Source organism: Nymphaea colorata, chromosome 5 (assembly GCF_008831285.2).
Source record: "Nymphaea colorata isolate Beijing-Zhang1983 chromosome 5, ASM883128v2, whole genome shotgun sequence".
Taxonomy (NCBI): Eukaryota; Viridiplantae; Streptophyta; class Magnoliopsida; order Nymphaeales; family Nymphaeaceae; genus Nymphaea; species Nymphaea colorata.
The window spans coordinates 816817-835610 of record NC_045142.1 but is presented as its reverse complement, the minus strand read 5'-3'; the positions used below and the strand labels follow the sequence as shown (position 1 = coordinate 835610).

Sequence of the window (18794 nt, the reverse complement as noted above, 5' to 3'; positions counted from 1 at the left end):
TCCACATGCATGATCATGATGGCTATTTATAAGAAAAGTTGTAAGATTAAACTTTGGACTATTCAAGAGCACCACCCATTTGTTTGGTACATAAGGATATTGATTGGAGGGTTGCGGACCGGTTGGGATGATTCTCCTTTGCTTCCAGATCTTACCAAAATCAACGAAAGCAGTCAGTTTACCCGTTGTCCATTCATTTCATCCACCTGGCAGGAACGGGACTCGGTTAGAACTTGTAAGTTTGGAGGAGCTCTCACTTCGACTCACAAGAATTCTGTCTCTTGACATAAATCTAAGGAGAAATCTGCTTAATCTCAGTTTACCAATTGAAAAAGGAATGGAAGAAATGCATTAAAGAGTGACGTCAAGGATCATATAATCCAAATTCTTGTTTGTCTTCTATCTGTTGCTCATCATGGGACCAGGCATGCCATGCCCAAATGGAAGACGAAATTAAGGAACATTAAGCTAAGTTGACTCACATCCCACTGTGTGAGCACTCCCATATCCATACACTGTCCTCATACAGTATTGTTTCTTTTTTCTTTTTAACCTTGAACACCAACTATGTACGGCGCCTGTGACAATAATAAAATATGAAAAGGATCGGTGCGCAACACCAGTTAGAACGTAAGCCTTCTGTGTCAAGTGATAGTAATTCGTGATTCATTAATTAATTATCTTCAAATTTTCAAACACGTTAAGATGTTTCCCCAGTTTAGCAACTTTTGCTTGTGCACCAATGAAGAAAGAGTGGTTAAGCGAGAGAGGAAAGCTAATGTGCTGCATTGAATTCAAAAGGAGCCATAACGTCGGTTAGAAGAAAGAAAGAACACTTGCAGAAACGATTCACTGAGGAAATGGAATCATGGGAGACCAACTTGATCTTAGTGGGAACTACTATTATATCAAAAATTTAAAAATCCACTTGAGTGATTGAGTTCTGTCTGTGAGATCTAGAAGATGATCAGTTATGGATTTTCCTTTTCTGAAATGGACGTTTTTGTTGCAGCAGGCCGTAAAATAACCAAGAATCATCTATAACTCAAGTCATTTCTTCAAAACATTAAGGAAAGAAACTGTGAAAAGAAATACAATTTTCTATACAGACGTGGTGCTAGTATTTATCTCGATAATTTTCAAGTTTGCGATCATTGAGACATAAAGGCCACTTTGGATTTCCCTAACTAATCTACGCGTATTTGTGGACTGATGACCAGAGGCTGAGGCATTCAATCCCGAAAAATAACAAATTGTTAAAGGAGAAAAAGCGGATTACACACACACACACACTTCCAAACTGTCCGGAAACTACCGGGATGTTTTTATAATCTTTTCTCGAAGTTTACTGCATTGGAAGAAAGAAGAAAAAGGAGTCATTGGATCCCCATTTACTAATCATCTGCTCTAGTAGTGTGTGAAAGTGAAGTTATATAGGAAAGAAAAAATATTCTTATGTGAACAGGACTGCAGAAACACTCGGGGAGAGGGCTTTGCTTTTTTCAGCATAGAATATAGAAGTTTGAAAAGGTATGCTTCCTTCATCGACTGATGCAGCAAGCAGGGAAAAAAATGATGGAAAAATCTTTTCTTGTTGTCTGTTTTCATGACAAAGAAAACGAAAAAGAAGTGCAGAAAACCTTCTAAAGTAAACATGTTTCGTCTTAACAAGATCAGAACCGACAGCATGCATGTTCAGTGTGGTCAAGGACTTCTAACTGTTTCCTCTTTGTGGTGGTGCTTGGCACGATGGTGAAGGGATTACTTTGTTGCTTCGTTATTGCATAATAGTACCCGTCATTAATTTTCTCTATCTCCTCTGAGTTTTAAAAACAGTAGCTTCTAAAGTGACCGAAACTGCAAAACACAGACATATTTGTTGCGATTGATTTGTTAATTTTAAGAATAGACATCTAATCATGTTCTTTCATGCATGAAGATGGTTTTTTTCTTTTTAAGCTAAGCCATTGTTTTTTTAAGTTTTCAGAAAACCTATATGCGTATACTAATTAGTCAAGGAATGCATAAATCAGTGATATATAGAACACATGTTATGGTTATCTTTGCCAAGAATATTAAATTTCATTATCATAAAAGCCACCGACCTTATATATTTGTCATTTTAAAATGATCAATAATTAGCTGGGTCGTCAGATTATTATCGCCCAAAAAAAATCTTAAAATCGGATTATTTTTCTAATTATTTTAGTTCTAGTACTGTTTCATAAGACTGTTTGAGGTAAAAATACATACATGCAGCATTTGGACCAAGTAAGGATTTCGATTTTTCAATTATATTGTCTAAGGGGTGGACCTGCATTATACAGATATGGATATCCATACAAGACAACTGAGTGAGTACTTCCTCTTCTTTTTTCCTTGAAATAGCAGTACTACGTCATCCTCTATCTCTCTCTCCCGGAAAACAAGACAAAATTACTAATCATAATTTCTGCAACTTTGGATCGCATCTAATTATTCTAAGCCATGACGCTCAACCCTGCATATCTGTCTTTTTCTTCTTAGATCTTCTTCTTCACCATGAATGAGGATTCTGATTCGAAAGGCCAATATGGGTTTGGTCGGGCCGTATCGGAGCAGGCCCACATCAGGTTTCTTGCGTCCTGAGAAGGATCATATCATAAATTATTCGGAGAGTTAATCACATTTTTTCTGCAGAACAGTATAGATCTTCTCTGCCCTCGATTCATCTTCGTGTTGGATATATGGCGGGATCAGTTCTTACTGTTCCTTTTTAACGGAGAGACCTGCAGCTGGAACTTACCATTCACAGGTGATCAACAATCACTGGAGCAAATATGGTGCTGTTTCTGTGACATTGTTTGATACCTCACATCTATCATAGCTAGCTAGGTTTGTCATTTCCTATGAGCCCACTGAACTTCCACTCGTAAAATTCTAGCAAACGAGCCTATATCTTTTAACCTGTGGTTCGTTTAACTTGGATCACTAATGATCAACTTTATGTAGAATATTCTTATTTCAATATGCTTTTTATCGAACGGGTTATGTTCTTATTATACACTGCATGTTGAGTTTCTAGAACATAATATACCTACAAATATGGGGAGTAGCTGTGAAGAGAATAACTACTTGTCATGTCGGAAATCCAAATCCAGTTGTTTCCATATTTTCCCCCAACGGTCCTTTTCTTTAGCAAATATCGTGAATTGCTGAGCCTCCGGCAGCCGAAGTTCATATGTTCAAGTTGAAGAAGAATTCTAGAGTTCAGCAAGGCAGGCTACATGTCCGGGTGGGGGAATAGAGTTGTTGGAACCTGAATGACTAAAATGCCCCTGCATTAAGAAAAATAAAGAAAAAAAGAACCCTGTCTAAGGGCAATGAAATGTGAAAATTTTTTCTTTCAAAAGATGTAAATACCCCTCACACAGTTTGGTGCAAGGGGTCCAACAGGACCAACACACCTTGCGAATTCAGTACTTAAGGGGCTGTTTCGCATGAGTAACACATTGTTATCATCTCATAAATCTGCATGAATAACTTTTTAAAGTGTTAAGTGAATCTAACTAATTTTTGGGTTAGGTGCATAAGACAGTAACATAATGTTTTCCAAATGGTCCCTAGAGTGCATTTATTGGCAATAACCTGATATGGTCTACCAAACCATATGGTCAGCCAATTGGAAAGAACATGTTAAATGAAAAGGATTAAAGTATTCTCTACACATCAAGAATAAAGTTACGTTATATATGAAACCCTTAACGCCATTAGACTTGAAGATCTCAAGCCCAACTCTCTACCCATAGCATTCTCACATATTATAATAACTGAACATCTTTTCATGTTGGTAAAGGTCATGATAAGTTATTGAGGTCAGGTTGAAACATGAATTGTCCTTTTGTACCGTAAAGAAGAAAACAAATGAAAGCATCCCAATCACATGCTAGATCTCATCAATGTGGTGTAGATGCTCATAGGTTGCAAATTCTTATGGAAAGAGCAAAGTCACAGACATAACTTAGCTTTGGCCATAAGCTTGGAATATACCAAAGATAGCACAAGATTGACCGGGGCCATAATAAATGGACACAAAGAGAAAAGAGGTAAGAAAAGAACCATAAACAGGGTCACTTTTAGAGGCCTTAAAGTAAGGAAAAACATTTGTTTTTTGTGGTCTTGGGAGGCCTTACAAAGCATGTACTTCCGAATTCTTACACTTTTGAAACTAAAATCATAGTCTATTCTGTAAACAGTTTCTATTTTTGCATTCATATGGTCCTCAACTTCACCAATAAAGGGGAAAGCAAGCAGATGCCGGTACTTACTCGAGGTTCTCTCTATTAAAACTTTCAATGCAGAAGTTTTATGGGTCCCGTTCTTCTTTATCTGTTATTTTAGTGTATCTTTTATTTCTTTTTCTTGGGAGACTCTCAAGCTTTTTCCCCCTGACGCTCTTTAGCTCAGCATTGTCATTTTGCGCTTTGTTTTTAGCTTCAAGCTGTGGAAAAGTGGATTCAACCAGGGCTCTTCATTGTGACTGTTAGGTGCATTAAGAAAACAGACACCGTAATGTAAAAGCCAATGTTGGATCAGGTTGCCAAGTTGATTTCTCCCTTCGGTCCTTAGCCAATCTTGCTAATACCCAACCCAATGTTTCCTTAGATATCACAAAAGAGTGGGGAAAAAAAAAACTTCACCAAGATCAGACTTTAGAAATAAATTCTAAAGGAAATTATAACCTAAGAAATGCCAACAGAAAATTATACGTGATGTCATTAAATCTCGGAATCAACAAACACCAGTTATGAGAAACGTTATTTTGGAAGAGGACATTCTGGAGTCGTTCTCATAAAAATGTCAGTGCCATACAAACTCTAGAAATGTAAACTATTTGACTATAAAAAAAAAAAAAGCTTAAACGTTGTAAAAGGTTCTTATCGATTTAACATGTTAAAAACTTGTGCTGCACGCGCATAATCAATACTAACAGTCTAGCGTACACATAAGACCAAGCCGTATCACCCTTTAAGTGACTAATCAACCAGGTTATGCTGCAGTCGGTGCTGTAAAACTAGGAGACGCCGTCCCAAGGCAAACGGAAAAGAATATAAAAAAGCTTCCTCAAAGAAGAGATGGGAAAAGGACAAAAAAAAAATCAACTGAGGGAATTGTACTGCGACCAGCTTCTTCACACGATGCACTTTCAAAGATCGCGATGAACAGATATTTCCAAAGACCAGTAATATCAGGTAGATCATATAAACTTGATCAATATTGAACTTGTATCTTGGGGGCAGTTTGGTAATGGAAACAATTTGTAACTGTTTCATGAATCTGCCCTAGAAATTGGGACAGATTTCAAATACTATAAAGAGTGTTTCATATGATTACTGTTGCCAAATGGCCCATTAGCGATGCCATGCAGAATAATGTGCTGTTTGCAGAGAGAATATGTGGCATGTCTTAAGAGATTCCATAATGAAAACAATGAAATCACCAATGGTAATTGTTTTCCTCTGCCGGCTTTCTGCATTTACATTTCCCAGTCTGTAATGAGACATACAAAATAAGTCAAAGGTAGCCATCTTGAAATCTTTCTAAAGCATCATCCTTGTCCAGATATCTTCTGTTTCCATGCTTGCAATATTATCGACCTTTAAAATTCGTGGGTGCTTTATCTCCTTCCTCAACTTGCTCTACTGGTGGCAATGTCTGCATCAATTTAAAGGAATAGTTAGCAGGGGATCAGCCACTGCTCCATCATAACCTCACTTACTCTATCATAAGAAGATTCCACAATGCTCCAAGAAATATAAAAGAAATCATAGACCTCACTGACTTTGAATAATGAATTTTTTATGAATCAGTCCTCAATATGTCAAATTCCTGAAGGCATAAAACTGACCTTGTGAAATCACCTGTCAAGATAGGCTCCCATTTAATAACTGCTATTTTCAAAAGAATCATGTTGCTGATTAGATGTGACAAGATACGATGATTGTCTGAACAAGCAAAGAGTCCACACCTACATGCCCTCAGCCTCCCGTCTCACAATAAAGTGAACTACAGCAGTTAATGTTTGGCAGCTAAAGATCTTGAGAGAGTGTCTTAGATGACATCACTAGTTGTAAGTCAAGAAAACAGGCATGCATATGCTTGTAAGTTGTAACACCTAAAAGGGAACAAATCTCAGCACAAAGGTCACCATAGAATATGATGGACTTCTCTAATATAAACATATTTTATTAACTAGAAGTAATTTGTCATGAATTGGATTCTAAGAAGATAAAAAATAACTCGGAAACCATCTTGATCATATCCAGAAAAAATATTACTTCTCCCTAGTTTAATTATGGAAGAAGTCTAGATTAACCATGAAAATCATAGTAGCAAAAGTTCTTTCTTTTGCTAACCTTGCATTTTAGATGTTTTAATAATGCCACCATTTGCTAGAAAACGTGCTTATATTTGAAACCTTTAATTGCAAATACCTGATTCCTTCATGGCGAAATATTGGTTCAACATGGCCGCAGTGTCTTATGTCAAGACTGGCTTCTTATTTTCTTTGATCATACGGGAAACTACAAGTGCTTTGGATATGTTGGCATGAGACCCAAGAGGCACATGTATTCAATGTCGTGTTCCAATTCCAGTTATCTCTTGGTGTAAAATCCTTGTGTTACCCCTCATCGTGAACCTTGGGGAAGATGATGCACAGACAACGCAATGAACTCCAGGGCTCCTTCAACTGGGGGCCTTAAGCTAACCCACCTACCAGGTATACATGGCCCTTGTGCGTAAGTCTATTTATGCCTTAAACATTAGAAAATGTACTATTCAGTAACTAAATAAACTACAAGTATCATGTTTCATGTTTGTAAGGTTTGAATCACAGAAGATAGAATTAATAGCAAAAGATGGACACAGCCCATACCATGCCCCTATTCCTTTTGGAAGCATAGCTAAGCCTTACCTCTGTCTGTTGGCACATGTGTGAGTGTGTGTGTGTGTGCGTGTGCGTGTGTGTGTGTGTGAGAGAGAGAGAGAGAGCAAGAGAGAGCAGAATTTGGTTTCTCCATATATTTGATCTTAACAATTTTGGCTTTTCGACAGTTCTGATTTCAGAATTGTAAGTGAAACATATGTAAGCAAATCTCTCAATGGCACCCCTGAAATTCTGGCCACCGTTAAAGCAGGGTATATCTTATAATAGATGTTTGCCATGCTATTGTGGATGATGATCTGTACACTCCCCTTCTCAAGGAGGAATGCACTGAAGCAAAATACCAAGGCTGTTATAGCAGATTTACATGACTAGATAGTGACCGCAAAAAATCTAGAAACCATTGTTATGAGATCGATGAAACTTAAAACAAGAATGCAAGCTAACTGGGAGAGTTAGGTAGACACATGCATGATCTGTACACTCCCCTTCTCAAGGAGGAATGCACGGAAGCAAAATACCAAGGCTGTTATAGCAGATTTACATGACTAGATAGTGACCGCAAAAAATCTAGAAACCATTGTTATGAGATCGATGAAACTTAGAACAAGAATGCAAGCTAACTGGAAGAGTTAGGTAGACACATGCATGATCCAGCTTTTGGTTCTTTATTATCATTCACATATTATATTAACCAAGCCAGCATAAATTATTAGAAGACTCTTTAAAGCTTTATTTGCATGGATAAAACACCTAGGCCAATTGACATTTCTTAGTTTTTCTACTGTCATAGCATATTGAAAATGGCACTGTTGCAACAATGCCATATTATAGGATAACAGAAGAAAATATAGATTGTTCTTGGAATAGCAATCTCACTAAAGATGGAAAGAGATGGAAGTAAGGGCTTCCAGAGCCTTAGGCCTCTAGATCTTCAAGTTGCAGCTTGTAATGAAGATTCTCAAGGAGTTTCTTGTGCCAGATCTGGATATGACAAATCAGAAGTGGAGGGATGAATACTAGTCTTAAAACAATGCAACTTCTTCAGGTGCCCCTTTCTATAGCAAGGCCTAGAAACCCTCAAGCAGACAGCTTAATAAAGAAAAAGGCATGAATAGATCCACGGTTTCCTATATATATTGATGAAATTGTTGAAGGCCATCCTTGCAAGTTACAATCACAATCAGCTTCCCTTTTTCGTTCTGCCTGTAGATTGGTTTCAGAAACTTGATAAATTGCTAAATTTAGATGCATCCCAATTGAAGAATTTCATGACATTTTCTTGGTGCGAGTTTCACTACATGATGATCAATTTCTGTTAAACCTCTGTATTTGAAGATATAATAGTGGTTGGGAAATACTTGCACTCTGATGTTAATGGTTTCTGGAACCCATTTGAGGGTGAAGAATTCAACCACGACATTTATGAATCATTCAATTTCCACAGATGAGCAGCATCCTGAGAACCCCCCACAATGGCAAATCTTCATCATGGACAAACCAGACCTAATCTGCAGGCTAGGATGCATTGCATTGTACAGCATATAACTAAAATAAGCATCAATAAAAGCATATTGACAGAGAAACACTCTTTACACGACAGATCCCTGTCCACATATGCTTCATATGCCAAGAAATGAGCAGAAGTGTATCAACAGTGGCACAAGAAGACAAGTCAAAAACACCTCAAGAAATAGGATCCATGTCATGCTGTTGAGTGCAAACTGTTGGATGAAAATCAAAAGCAAATAATGTGGGTATGAGATAATCTTAAGTGTAAATCTGTAATGATTGATAAACGCAGCTGGAGAGCTTAATAGCGATAAGGAAAAATCAGTAAACTACTAATCTTTTATGCATAAATGATAAATCAACTGAAGTTACCATAACACCCCCACAATTTATACTTCATACACATTTAACCGTAACCTTTTTACCAGCCGAAAGTTCATGAAACTGTGAAAATCAGCTGACCCTATTGCTGGTCCAGGTTATACATCAACCCGATTAAAAGTCTCTAGACTGGGAGGTTGATGCAGACTAAGAAATATAACATGTTGTATTGACCAATCAATTCTCGTTATCCCAAAAGAATGGTATGGATGTAAATGTTGTTAAAGAAGCAAACAGTGTCACACATTATGCAAATACTGAGTAAGACATAAGATGAAGGGATTAGACTACAAGTTTAGGCTCTTAATCCTTCTAAACTCTATGATCTCTAGATAATAATCCAAGCGATATTACCAGAAAATCACCTTGACCATCATCACACAACAAGAAGAAAAAGAAAACCAGTGAACTTGGTACTCAGTAAACGACAAATTCAATGAGCAACAGCACACTAGCAGCCAAGTCTGGCTACCAAAATGAGTTATTTCTTTGTTCCCCAACTGAGTAACCCATTAACGTCTGGGCAAGCTCATCTAAAAGAAACAACCACTGATCATTGCATGGTTCGTTCAAGGAAAAAACATACACCAAACAGCAAAGTTGGGCACCAAAATGAGCCGCTTCTGCGATCCCCAACTCTTGCAATTTTTCCGTGAAGGAACAAGATAATTTAAAAAGAAATAACAGCTCATTTATTGATGATAGAAGCAAACAAATCGAATGGAAGAAGATGAAAGAAAACTACCAAATCGGGCTTGAAAATGTTGTGGACGACGGAGGCGCCAGCAAGCAGCGACGCGATGACGACGACGGCCGACCAACCGACGGACGGAGTACCCGTCGGCTGACGCCCACCGAATTTCCTGCTGGTCATTTTACACCAATTAAAACCTGGTAGGTCTGGCTACGAGCGCGGTCGAGAAACCGTATGGAGGGAGCAAGGTAGCAAAATGTTTCAATCGGTAAAATATCGGCACTCACGCGCCGAAAAATATCGGCGCTCAAACGCCAGAAAATATCGGCACATCTCCGTTTAAAGTTTTTTTTCTGAGAAAGCTTGTCGCCCAAACACCGGAATGGCTCTCCTCGGGTTAGGATTTCTTTGGGGCCCGAGAGTTTCCACCGATTCCCTTCGCCCCTTCGTCGTCTCTGCGATCCTCGTATCGATTTCCCAATTCTCGCTTTCCCTGGTGCCCATTTTCTGTGATTCCTCCTCGTTGTTCGTCATGCTCCCCGTTTCAGGTACTTTTCCGAACAATGAAAACATCATCCCCTTACGTCATTTTTTTCTGCATTCTAATTTTCTGGGTTTGCATTGCCATGGAAAATGACCCTGAAGCTCTTGTCTTGGTTGCTGTGGCTGTGATCGGGGGAGTTCTAAAACGCCTTCTTCGGGTATCGGCATCGGCACCGGCACTGGTTTTCCTCAACATTTTCTTCGTCTTTGGAGTTTACACGGTGTTTATCAGGCAAGGTGTGCTTCGAAATGCACTATCGTTTTCTATGTGTTTGTTTGAGTTTGCTTATTGTTCGGGCTAGTTTGGTTAGGATGGAATTTGGTGAATTACGAAGTTGTGTTACTCGACAATTGATTGCTTCTGGTGGAGATTGTTTGGATTAAAAAGGAAGTCTGAAAGCCATGTTCGGTAAACGTGGTATTTGGGTAATAGATAACTAGAGTTTCTTGAATTCTCCTAGTTTTGGTAATATGTAGGTAAAACGATTAAAAAGATGTTCGAAGTATCCCAGTTTATTCAAAAAAAGCATTTGTAGTTGGAAATTGCATTATTCTTTTTTGTGAAGTCAATAAATTCCGCAACTGCGATCTCAAGCAAGCATGCCAGAGTTGACGGCTCTCGAACCCTGATATTGTATAAGAGCTAAACCATGAAATTTGACACTTCTAATTTACTGGAATTCTGAAAGCAATCCTAAGATACGGAGTCAACAAAACATGCTGGTACAGGTTCATTGTTCCATCCATGGAGGTCAAGATCGAGGTGATCTAGGGCAATCTTATTTTGCTTGTGTATTTAATACTTGTTAACTTCTTTTTGTTATTGAATTGCAGAAGTTTCTTTGCTGGTGAATGCTGCTCTATATGCTGAAAGTGCATTGCTTGTTTTTGGCCTCTATAGGTTAGTCTTCGTCATTTCAAGTTTTTATTAATTCTCTAATTTATTCTGGGACACTTGCAAACTACAAATGATGCAAATCTCGGTATATCCAATGCATAGTTGAGCTTTATATTTAAATTTTGCCAAGCTGAAGTTTCATGAGTGGCTCACAACCTCGATACCAAGTTGAAGCGTTTCTTAGAGTGCTGAGATGAAAAAGAAAAAAAAATCATGTGCTGTATTCTGTAGACCAACCCCCCAACCCACAAAAGATGTCGACATACATATCTTCAACCCACGAAAGATATAGCGCATATCTTAGAATTTACTGTTTCTATTTTATCTTGATGAGATGTGCATCCGTTTTGAAATTTAGTCTTTAGATCTAAAAAGCAAATTGGTGTATGTGCGTGGGATTTGTACAAATTCTTGGATTATGAAGCTGGATCAGGCTTAGCTCAATGCTGCTTCGGTTCTTTCTATTTCCCATGGGACCTCAAAAGAACAGTTTTACATGCATTTTTGGCTTTAGGAAAAAAATTATTGAACAATCTTTTTACAAACTTAATTTGGTCTAACGTCATTTCTTTTTATTTGATAAATGCCCTTCTATATTCTTTATTAGCATTTGAATAAGCTTATCATTTTTCTTCAGTAAAACTTGTCATGCACTTCTTTTACTTATTGAAGTCCATAATTTGCAGTTTATGTGTGTAATTTTTAGCCATCCTTTCCTAAGTCATGTTTCCAATGGAGATGCTAGCTTACTCCTTTCGTCTAATATATTGGTGACTCTTTTTTTTTTTATCTAGTGTGCAGAGATTGTTTGACACATTAGACTATGTCTTACACTGGCAGTTCACAGTTGCATCTTGTTATGTCTTTTTCAATTTAGTTGTTGAGGAATATTCTTTCTGGGATGAACATAATGATATTCATATAGCAGTTTGGCAGTTTTTCTGTAGCAAATCAAGCGTTTATATGGATGTCATTATTTCTTGTTTCCACTGCCCTGTGCTGCTAGGCTTGGCAGCATTTTCTGCATCATTACCAAATTTTATATGTTTGAAAGTATAAACATTATAAATAATCTGTACACATTCTTGTGCAGCATTCTTCGTGGAGATCCAGGATATGTTGCATATGGTTCAGTTTTGCTATCTAACGACCAAGACAGTCTAACTGAAAGTGGGTACACCACAGAGGTCAGAAGTCTACTTTTTGTTTCGATTAGTTACCTGTAAATGAAAACCTGTATGCACAGACGTTTACATGCAATGTAATTGAAAACAAAACCGAAGTTGGTGCAAAACTTTCGATGGTGGTACCGATGGGTGTCTTACAAGTACAGTTTAAAAAATTCATGGTTGATAAATAACCTAAGTCACATGGGTACTTTAATAAGGTACACGCACACATGTCGCCATACCTGTAGCCAAAGTGGGTACTTCGACACACTTTAGTACTTTTGACATTGAAACTGATCCAAACTTTTGCTTGATCTAATTTTTTCCCACTCAGTTGTCATTATGTTTTTTTAGAGTTATTGTTCATTAACATGTAACACTTTTATTTACATCACTTGTTCATTTACATGTTACTTTCATTTTTTTTTGTATTATTTTCCATATATATATATATATATATCTTGTTGTACCCCGATGCCCATATTTTTTAAAGTTGTCGTGTCTAAACCCATATCTCCGTACTCATACCCATGTGACTTAGCAAATAACAGTCCCTTACACAAAAATGAAAAGGCCTGTCTCTTCCATTCCAAATTCATATAAACATGAATATCACATAACTAGCATTGGAAACGTGTTTTTTTTTTTGGAAAAAATGCATTAAAACACAAAAAGATAAGTCAGCTGAATAAAACATCAAAAAACACCATTTTTTAAAAGAAATGCCAAAAAAATACTGTTTGAAACGTGCTGTTTTAACTTTTAACATTCTTGTTTTCACAGTTTTTAATGTCAAAATGCTTGTTTCCATTTTCTAATTTTTATTTGTTGCTTATCTACTTATTTTTTTATGTTGTCTTGCTATTTCTGCAGTTACTTTATTTTCCCCTAATTTTTTAAATTTTTTATTTTAAAAAAAAAAATCCATAATTTTCTCGTATTTTCCCCATTTTTCAAGTTCGTGGTATTATACCCAAGAAAAGCTTTGCCATTTAACATGCGAAAATCATGTGCCTTTTGGACGTCCATGTTCCCATCTCACCCATACTAACCATGAGTGGGGAAAGCCAGCCAGAATCTCAGGCACGTTGAGCCGGGCAGCGGCGAGCCAGAGGCGGTCACAAGGGTCATTTGATTGCCCATTCATTTTGTTAGGTCAATTGACAATTTGAGAAATCAGGATAGTCAATGTTGAATTGAGAAAGAGGGGACGGGTACCCGTAGGGGGTAACTACTTTTTCCCCAATGGTGTGAACGTTCTGATCCTGAAAAATGATATTTGTGACTATAGTTGAATGTCAAAGCACAAATGACAAGACAAAGGCAAAGGAAAAGGAGAGAAGTTGGACAAGAAAGAATAGAGCTAGAATAAGTGAAGGGATACGTCCTTGAAATGCAAGCTCGGAACCCTACAGTAGATGACTTTGTATCTTAACTGAATGTGGTAGGAAAAGAATTAACTGTATGATTTCTCACAGTTCTGTTTACTTTGTTTGGGAAGAAAAAAAAAAAGCTTAGTGATTGGTTTTCATTCTCAGAATTTATGCTTACAGATTAGGGTTAGGTATTGTAAGAAGTGCAAGAAACATATAAAGGGATTTGACCATCATTGTCCTGCATTTGGAAATTGCATAGGTAATGTTCAATTCTTTTGTTATGCTCTATTTCCTGCTAGCAATTGTTACTCTCTGTTCAGCCCTTCATTAGTATGCGGTTGTTGATAATATACATTAATACATGTACTTTTTCTGGTTCACAGGCCTAAAGAATCATCGCTTATTTATTCTCCTCCTGATTGGTTTTATCCTTTCTGAGATATCATTTATAAAGTTTTCATCTCAGTGTAAGTAATTAATTGCTTTAGTGAAAATATATTGCCGCATTATCTAACAATGTAGTAGTGCTAAATCTTGCTTTTAACTAATTGATCCTATACATTCAGGAGTATGTACTGCTTTTAATTTCCGTAAGTTTCATATTTGAGATAGTTTGTTAGATAGCAAGATATGGTGTCAAACTTCAGAAAGTGTAAGTATTCAATCATCTTCGCAAGAATAGTTAGAATGAAGTACAAGTCAAGTTCTATCCCGTTAAGATCAATACGTATTATCTTGACTCGCATGCAGGAAGAACATGATCAGTATTTGAAAAATTCTGCTTTCTTAGGTCCTGGTTGAAGTAGTCTCCCAGGGGATTATGAGATCCCAACGTTCTATAGGATGCATATAACTGGTTTCAGATGCTTTCAGGTTCGAGGCATAGTGTATCTTGATTGTGAAATCCCGAGTTCAGGGCATCCCCTTGTTTGCTTGTATTCTCAGTTGTAGTGATGTTTTGCAATAGCTTCGTTTTGATGTTCTTGCCAAATGTTGCAATTTATTTCAGTGGTGTCTGGAAATGTATTTTGAAAAGGGAAAGACAAGTCTACTGACCAACATATACATACATACATGCATGCATGCATGCATAAGTACATACATACACTTTTTTTGTCACAATTGTAGAAAATTCATGACGTAATGCACATATATAAAATAATCGCTGTTTTTATGATCTCAAATTGCAATAGTGACGAATGTAAATGACATATGGTTTGGCTCTTCTTTATGTAGAGAATATTGTGTAACAATGTCTAACCTTGCATTAGCTCTTTGGTTTTCACAGACCACTTCATCCTCCAGTCTTTGCACTTCTCCTCAAAGTTCTTGTTCATACATGCTCCCTTAATTTTACCATTTATAATCATTAAATTGTTTTGCTTGTTTTTTAGTCATTTATTATGTATCAACTTCTTGAGGCTCAAAATAATTTTCCTTGACTAATGGTGCTATTGCATATTCTTGGAGTTCAAGGGATAATCTAGTGATTGGCACTTTCATGCTTTCCAAAATTTTTTCTTGGATGTCCTTGAAGCAGTAGAAGGAAAGGGTGCTCACTGTTTGAGTGGCTTATGGAGTTGCAGACAAACTTGTTTAGAAAATATTCAATTTTGTTCAGTGTCATAAATGTGATGAATGTTTCAATCCCTTACGTAAGATGGCTTAAAAAGAAAGACCCTTATTTGTTTTGTCAAATGAGTCGGATGAATGCATGCTAATGCTATTGTATCTTGATAAAATAATTTAGTGACATTTCATTCGTGCTGATTCTCTAACTTATTTTTAAGTCTGTTGCCTTCTGATGCAGCTGTGTCAGAGGTCTACGCAGTGCCAAAAAGTAGATTGGAGGTATGGTGTCCATCTTTCATCTGTTTACCAATAGCTTTTCTTTGATATTTAACTTTGCAAGCAGCAAAATAGGCCCTTATGTAAACTTAATGATGATGCAATACGCTCACATTTCTAAGATCTTCAGTGCATATACTAGTAGAAACAGAGAAGTCTTCTTTTTCTATCGTCAACATTTTGCAAACATGAAATCCCTTGCTAAACCATGGGTTGGAATCTGGATTTCATTTTAAGAGATGACTCCATAATTTGGGGTCTCCAAATTCATTCATTTGCATTACTCATGCAGTCTTCATGGGTGAGAACATATTGAAAACTCTTTTTTAGTTTCTAGCGACTCTCATTTGGCCTGTCTTGGCTGCATCTGTGCAGCATATATTTTTTATTTAAATATTGGTGTCTTCGCTGCATAAATGGGAGGCCTACTGTTGCACTTCTTCAATCTTGATAAAATTATTCCTAGAAATCCTTTTTCTTTCTATTACTCATGGCTTGCTTGAGATATGATCATCATGGTTTTATTGACATCTTGTGTCCTACCTTTTCTTTCTGCAGATGGATATCTCCAGGAACTTGGTGATAAGTACGATGCTTTTTTCAATTCTCCAAGTTCTGTGGCAGGTCTGCTTGTCTTATATGGAACGTGTATATTAACAACAAATGCTGTGTGTATGATCTTGAAAATAGGATTACCCTGGACGACCAATGAAAAAAGATTTGGGCAATAGAGCTTGCGATTAAACAAAAATTCTTTGGAATCTTAAAATAGGCGAGGACAAAACTACATAGTAGAATATATAGCAACTTTTCAGGTGTATCAAAGTCATTGTCATAAATCTCATTCTTAAGTTTTTATTGGCATATTACTTTAGGCGGTACTTGTCTTTATGTTTGTGTTTTCAGGTAAATCTTGGAAGTTTAAAAAATATCTTGTTATTTTGCGTTTTTTTCTTTACATTTTTTTGCAGATATTACTGCAATATTTTCCAATCTCAGTATCATGACAACGACTAAAGTAATTTTCTTTTCCGTTTATGTTGTGCAATGTATTAGTACATGTATCTATAGTCACCTACATCTCGAACAATCATTACATGTAGCTCTATAACATGTTTTATATAGCTTTCAACAATCTTTTTCCTCTCCTGATTTTGCCTTTTTACCATCAACTAGGCTGAGCATGACACCTAATTGATGTTACTTTTAACGTTATGGTGAATTATAGTTGGCAAAACAAATTTCATGAAATTTCTCTCTAGGAAACTGGAAGAAAAATTTTCCACAAGGTAGAATCTCTAACCTAGTTTATTTTTTATTTCAGGTGATATTCCTGATGTGGCATGTGTATTGTATCTGTTTCAACATTAAAACCGATGAGTGGGTAAATGACCAAACAAAATATTTGCTTCTTGCTTTTTTTATTCTTCATTTTGTGGTTCACAGAAAATATATTTAAGCAGATTAACTGGACAACGTACCCAGAGTTCCATCGTACTTTACAATCTCAATCAGGTGAGAGTTCTTTCATCCTATATTTGGCATTTATTTGAGATTTTATTAAAAAAGTTGGGACACAGGAATGCTTTGCTGGATAGCTTAACCAAATGGACATGCAATTTTACAGAATGTACGTGCCTTTCTATTCATTTTTCAGGGCAATTTCCTCAAATGGAGTTTCAGAACCCGTATGACAAAGGCATATTACTGAATATTTTGGACTTCCTAAAAGGCTGTAGCTAATAAAGATATAACAAATCACATCAAAATGGTCCTGTCTTAGCATATAATAAACGTGATTTTGATGGTACCATTCTGAATCCACATGCAAGCCAACATGGTAGCATCTCTTTCATCTTTCAAATAGGCCAAAACGGCAGTTTGAGATGGAGCACCATGAACCTATTGCATGAAGCACGTCTCAGATTCTCAGGTGTATCTTCTTTTCTCTTCTAGTTTAGAGGACAAGAATTATATTAAAGTTAAGCAAGTAAAAGTTGTTCTTACCAAAGAAGTTTAATGTGTACCAAAAATTATTTGAAGGATTTTGTGAGGGATAAGTTCTCTTCAACCAAGCCATGTAGTGGAAGATATTGGTGCTCAACCCAGCAATGGATTTCTTGCAGATAAAGCAGTGGACTGGCCTTTTTCCATGAGATATTAGATTTCTTGCAGAGAAGGTAAATTTATTATTCCAAATTTAATGCTTTCCTGATAAGCATGAACAAATATATGTACATATCACAAAAATGAGAACTTGTTTCATGGCATACAGTTATAGGTAATTGCTATTGATGACTCAAAGCAGAACAACTAAGAAGGTAATTCCTAGATCTTTTACACGGAAATGCTTGTGGATCAGGAATCAGCATGATGCTTACTGTAGTCTGACTCCAAATCACGTTTGTTTGACACAGTACCAGGTTGCCAATATCACATTTCTGCCATCTTTTCCCATGCATGCCAAGACTGCCATTGCTAGGCAGTAGTTGTGAATTTTCTGCACAAAAATGCATAGTTTACTCTCTTGAAATGGAAAATTCTGTACTTCATAGTGGACCAGTTTAAGTGTTGGTTCGGTGCAAAGCTCCTGCTGAAACTTCAGGAAATTGTAAAAATCAGAGTTGCTGGTGACCTGTAATGTCTCAGTCTGCAGACCATAGAGCTTTGTTACAAAGCTGAAATCACTGGAAATCCATTCAGATGTTCTTCTCTCTGATTACATGTGCTTCATTACTTCTGGCTTGCTCTGTGGATAGCTAGAATAATGCTATTTTCAAGGATATATTTGTGCCCTTCATAGGGCTTTGAAAGAGACCGCTCGACAACGTATGCTGCTATATGCTTCTCTTTAACATTATCTATTTTCCCAGTATTTTACTTTTGGTTTCAACTCTGAAGTTAGACTTCTTGCAATGTATCTCTCTGTCTCTCTCTCTTAGATCCCAACATTTTAGGTCCACACCAGGTTACATGGCATTAACAGTTAAGTGCTACACCAGGATTCAATGGATTATTGAACCTTCGTGCAAGCAGGCTTCCATTTCGTAATCTTATTGACTCCCTTCTAACGAAGTTCAATAATGACGCTCACGTTCGAATTGAAATGCGAAGCATTTGCCCCCCCTGCGCCCTGAGTATGGACCCAAATGATTTGTTCGTCCAACTACCGAACCCCAACATAATTTGGGGGATTTGGTAATGAAATAAAATCTGAAATCCAACATCCCAACGAATTACGAAAAAAGAAAAAAGACCTACAACCTGTTCGTAATGGACAGAAGCAGCACTAAAACGCCAGGACAAACCAAGGTTATAACTCTGAACCAATAGCTGGTTCATTGACTAGCCAACAATCCCGACTTATAAATTACGACACTACTAACCATCGACGTTCGTTATGGGAAAACGGAAAAGCTTAGAGATCATAAAGTGACCAGAGAACATA

General features: G+C 37.0%; 2 protein-coding genes across 9 annotated transcripts; one reads left to right on the top strand and one right to left on the bottom strand.

Annotated features, from left to right (window-relative positions):
- Positions 1–5306: 5306 nt before the first annotated feature.
- LOC116254128 (uncharacterized) lies at positions 5307–9770 on the bottom strand. 2 transcript variants are annotated; one of them, XR_004172634.2, is made up of 3 exons: positions 9564–9758; positions 6474–6795; positions 5307–5694 (listed from the first exon to the last, which is right to left on the bottom strand). XR_004172634.2 is itself a non-coding variant. In XM_031629258.2 (2 exons), exons 1-2 carry the CDS (start codon positions 9690–9692, stop codon positions 5629–5631), a joined length of 195 nt encoding a protein of 64 aa, XP_031485118.1. In that variant the 5' UTR covers positions 9693–9770; the 3' UTR covers positions 5346–5628. The 2 variants fall into 2 exon arrangements, 1 of the variants encoding a protein (XP_031485118.1); XM_031629258.2 differs by lacking the exon at positions 6474–6795 and having other exon boundaries at positions 5346–5694; positions 9564–9770.
- Positions 9771–9892: 122 nt separating this feature from the next.
- LOC116254125 (uncharacterized) lies at positions 9893–18239 on the top strand. 7 transcript variants are annotated; one of them, XM_050077779.1, is made up of 14 exons: positions 9893–10060; positions 10158–10292; positions 10890–10956; positions 12047–12140; positions 13676–13757; positions 13882–13965; positions 15309–15349; positions 15905–15970; positions 16671–16730; positions 16810–16861; positions 17004–17279; positions 17390–17526; positions 17622–17667; positions 17764–18239. In XM_050077779.1, exons 1-11 carry the CDS (start codon positions 9895–9897, stop codon positions 17087–17089), a joined length of 933 nt encoding a protein of 310 aa, XP_049933736.1. In that variant the 5' UTR covers positions 9893–9894; the 3' UTR covers positions 17090–17279; positions 17390–17526; positions 17622–17667; positions 17764–18239. The 7 variants fall into 7 exon arrangements, with proteins under 7 accessions (XP_049933736.1, XP_049933735.1, XP_049933734.1 ...); XM_050077778.1 differs by having other exon boundaries at positions 13661–13757; positions 17473–17526; XM_050077777.1 differs by having other exon boundaries at positions 13661–13757.
- The last annotated feature ends 555 nt before the right edge of the window (positions 18240–18794 follow it).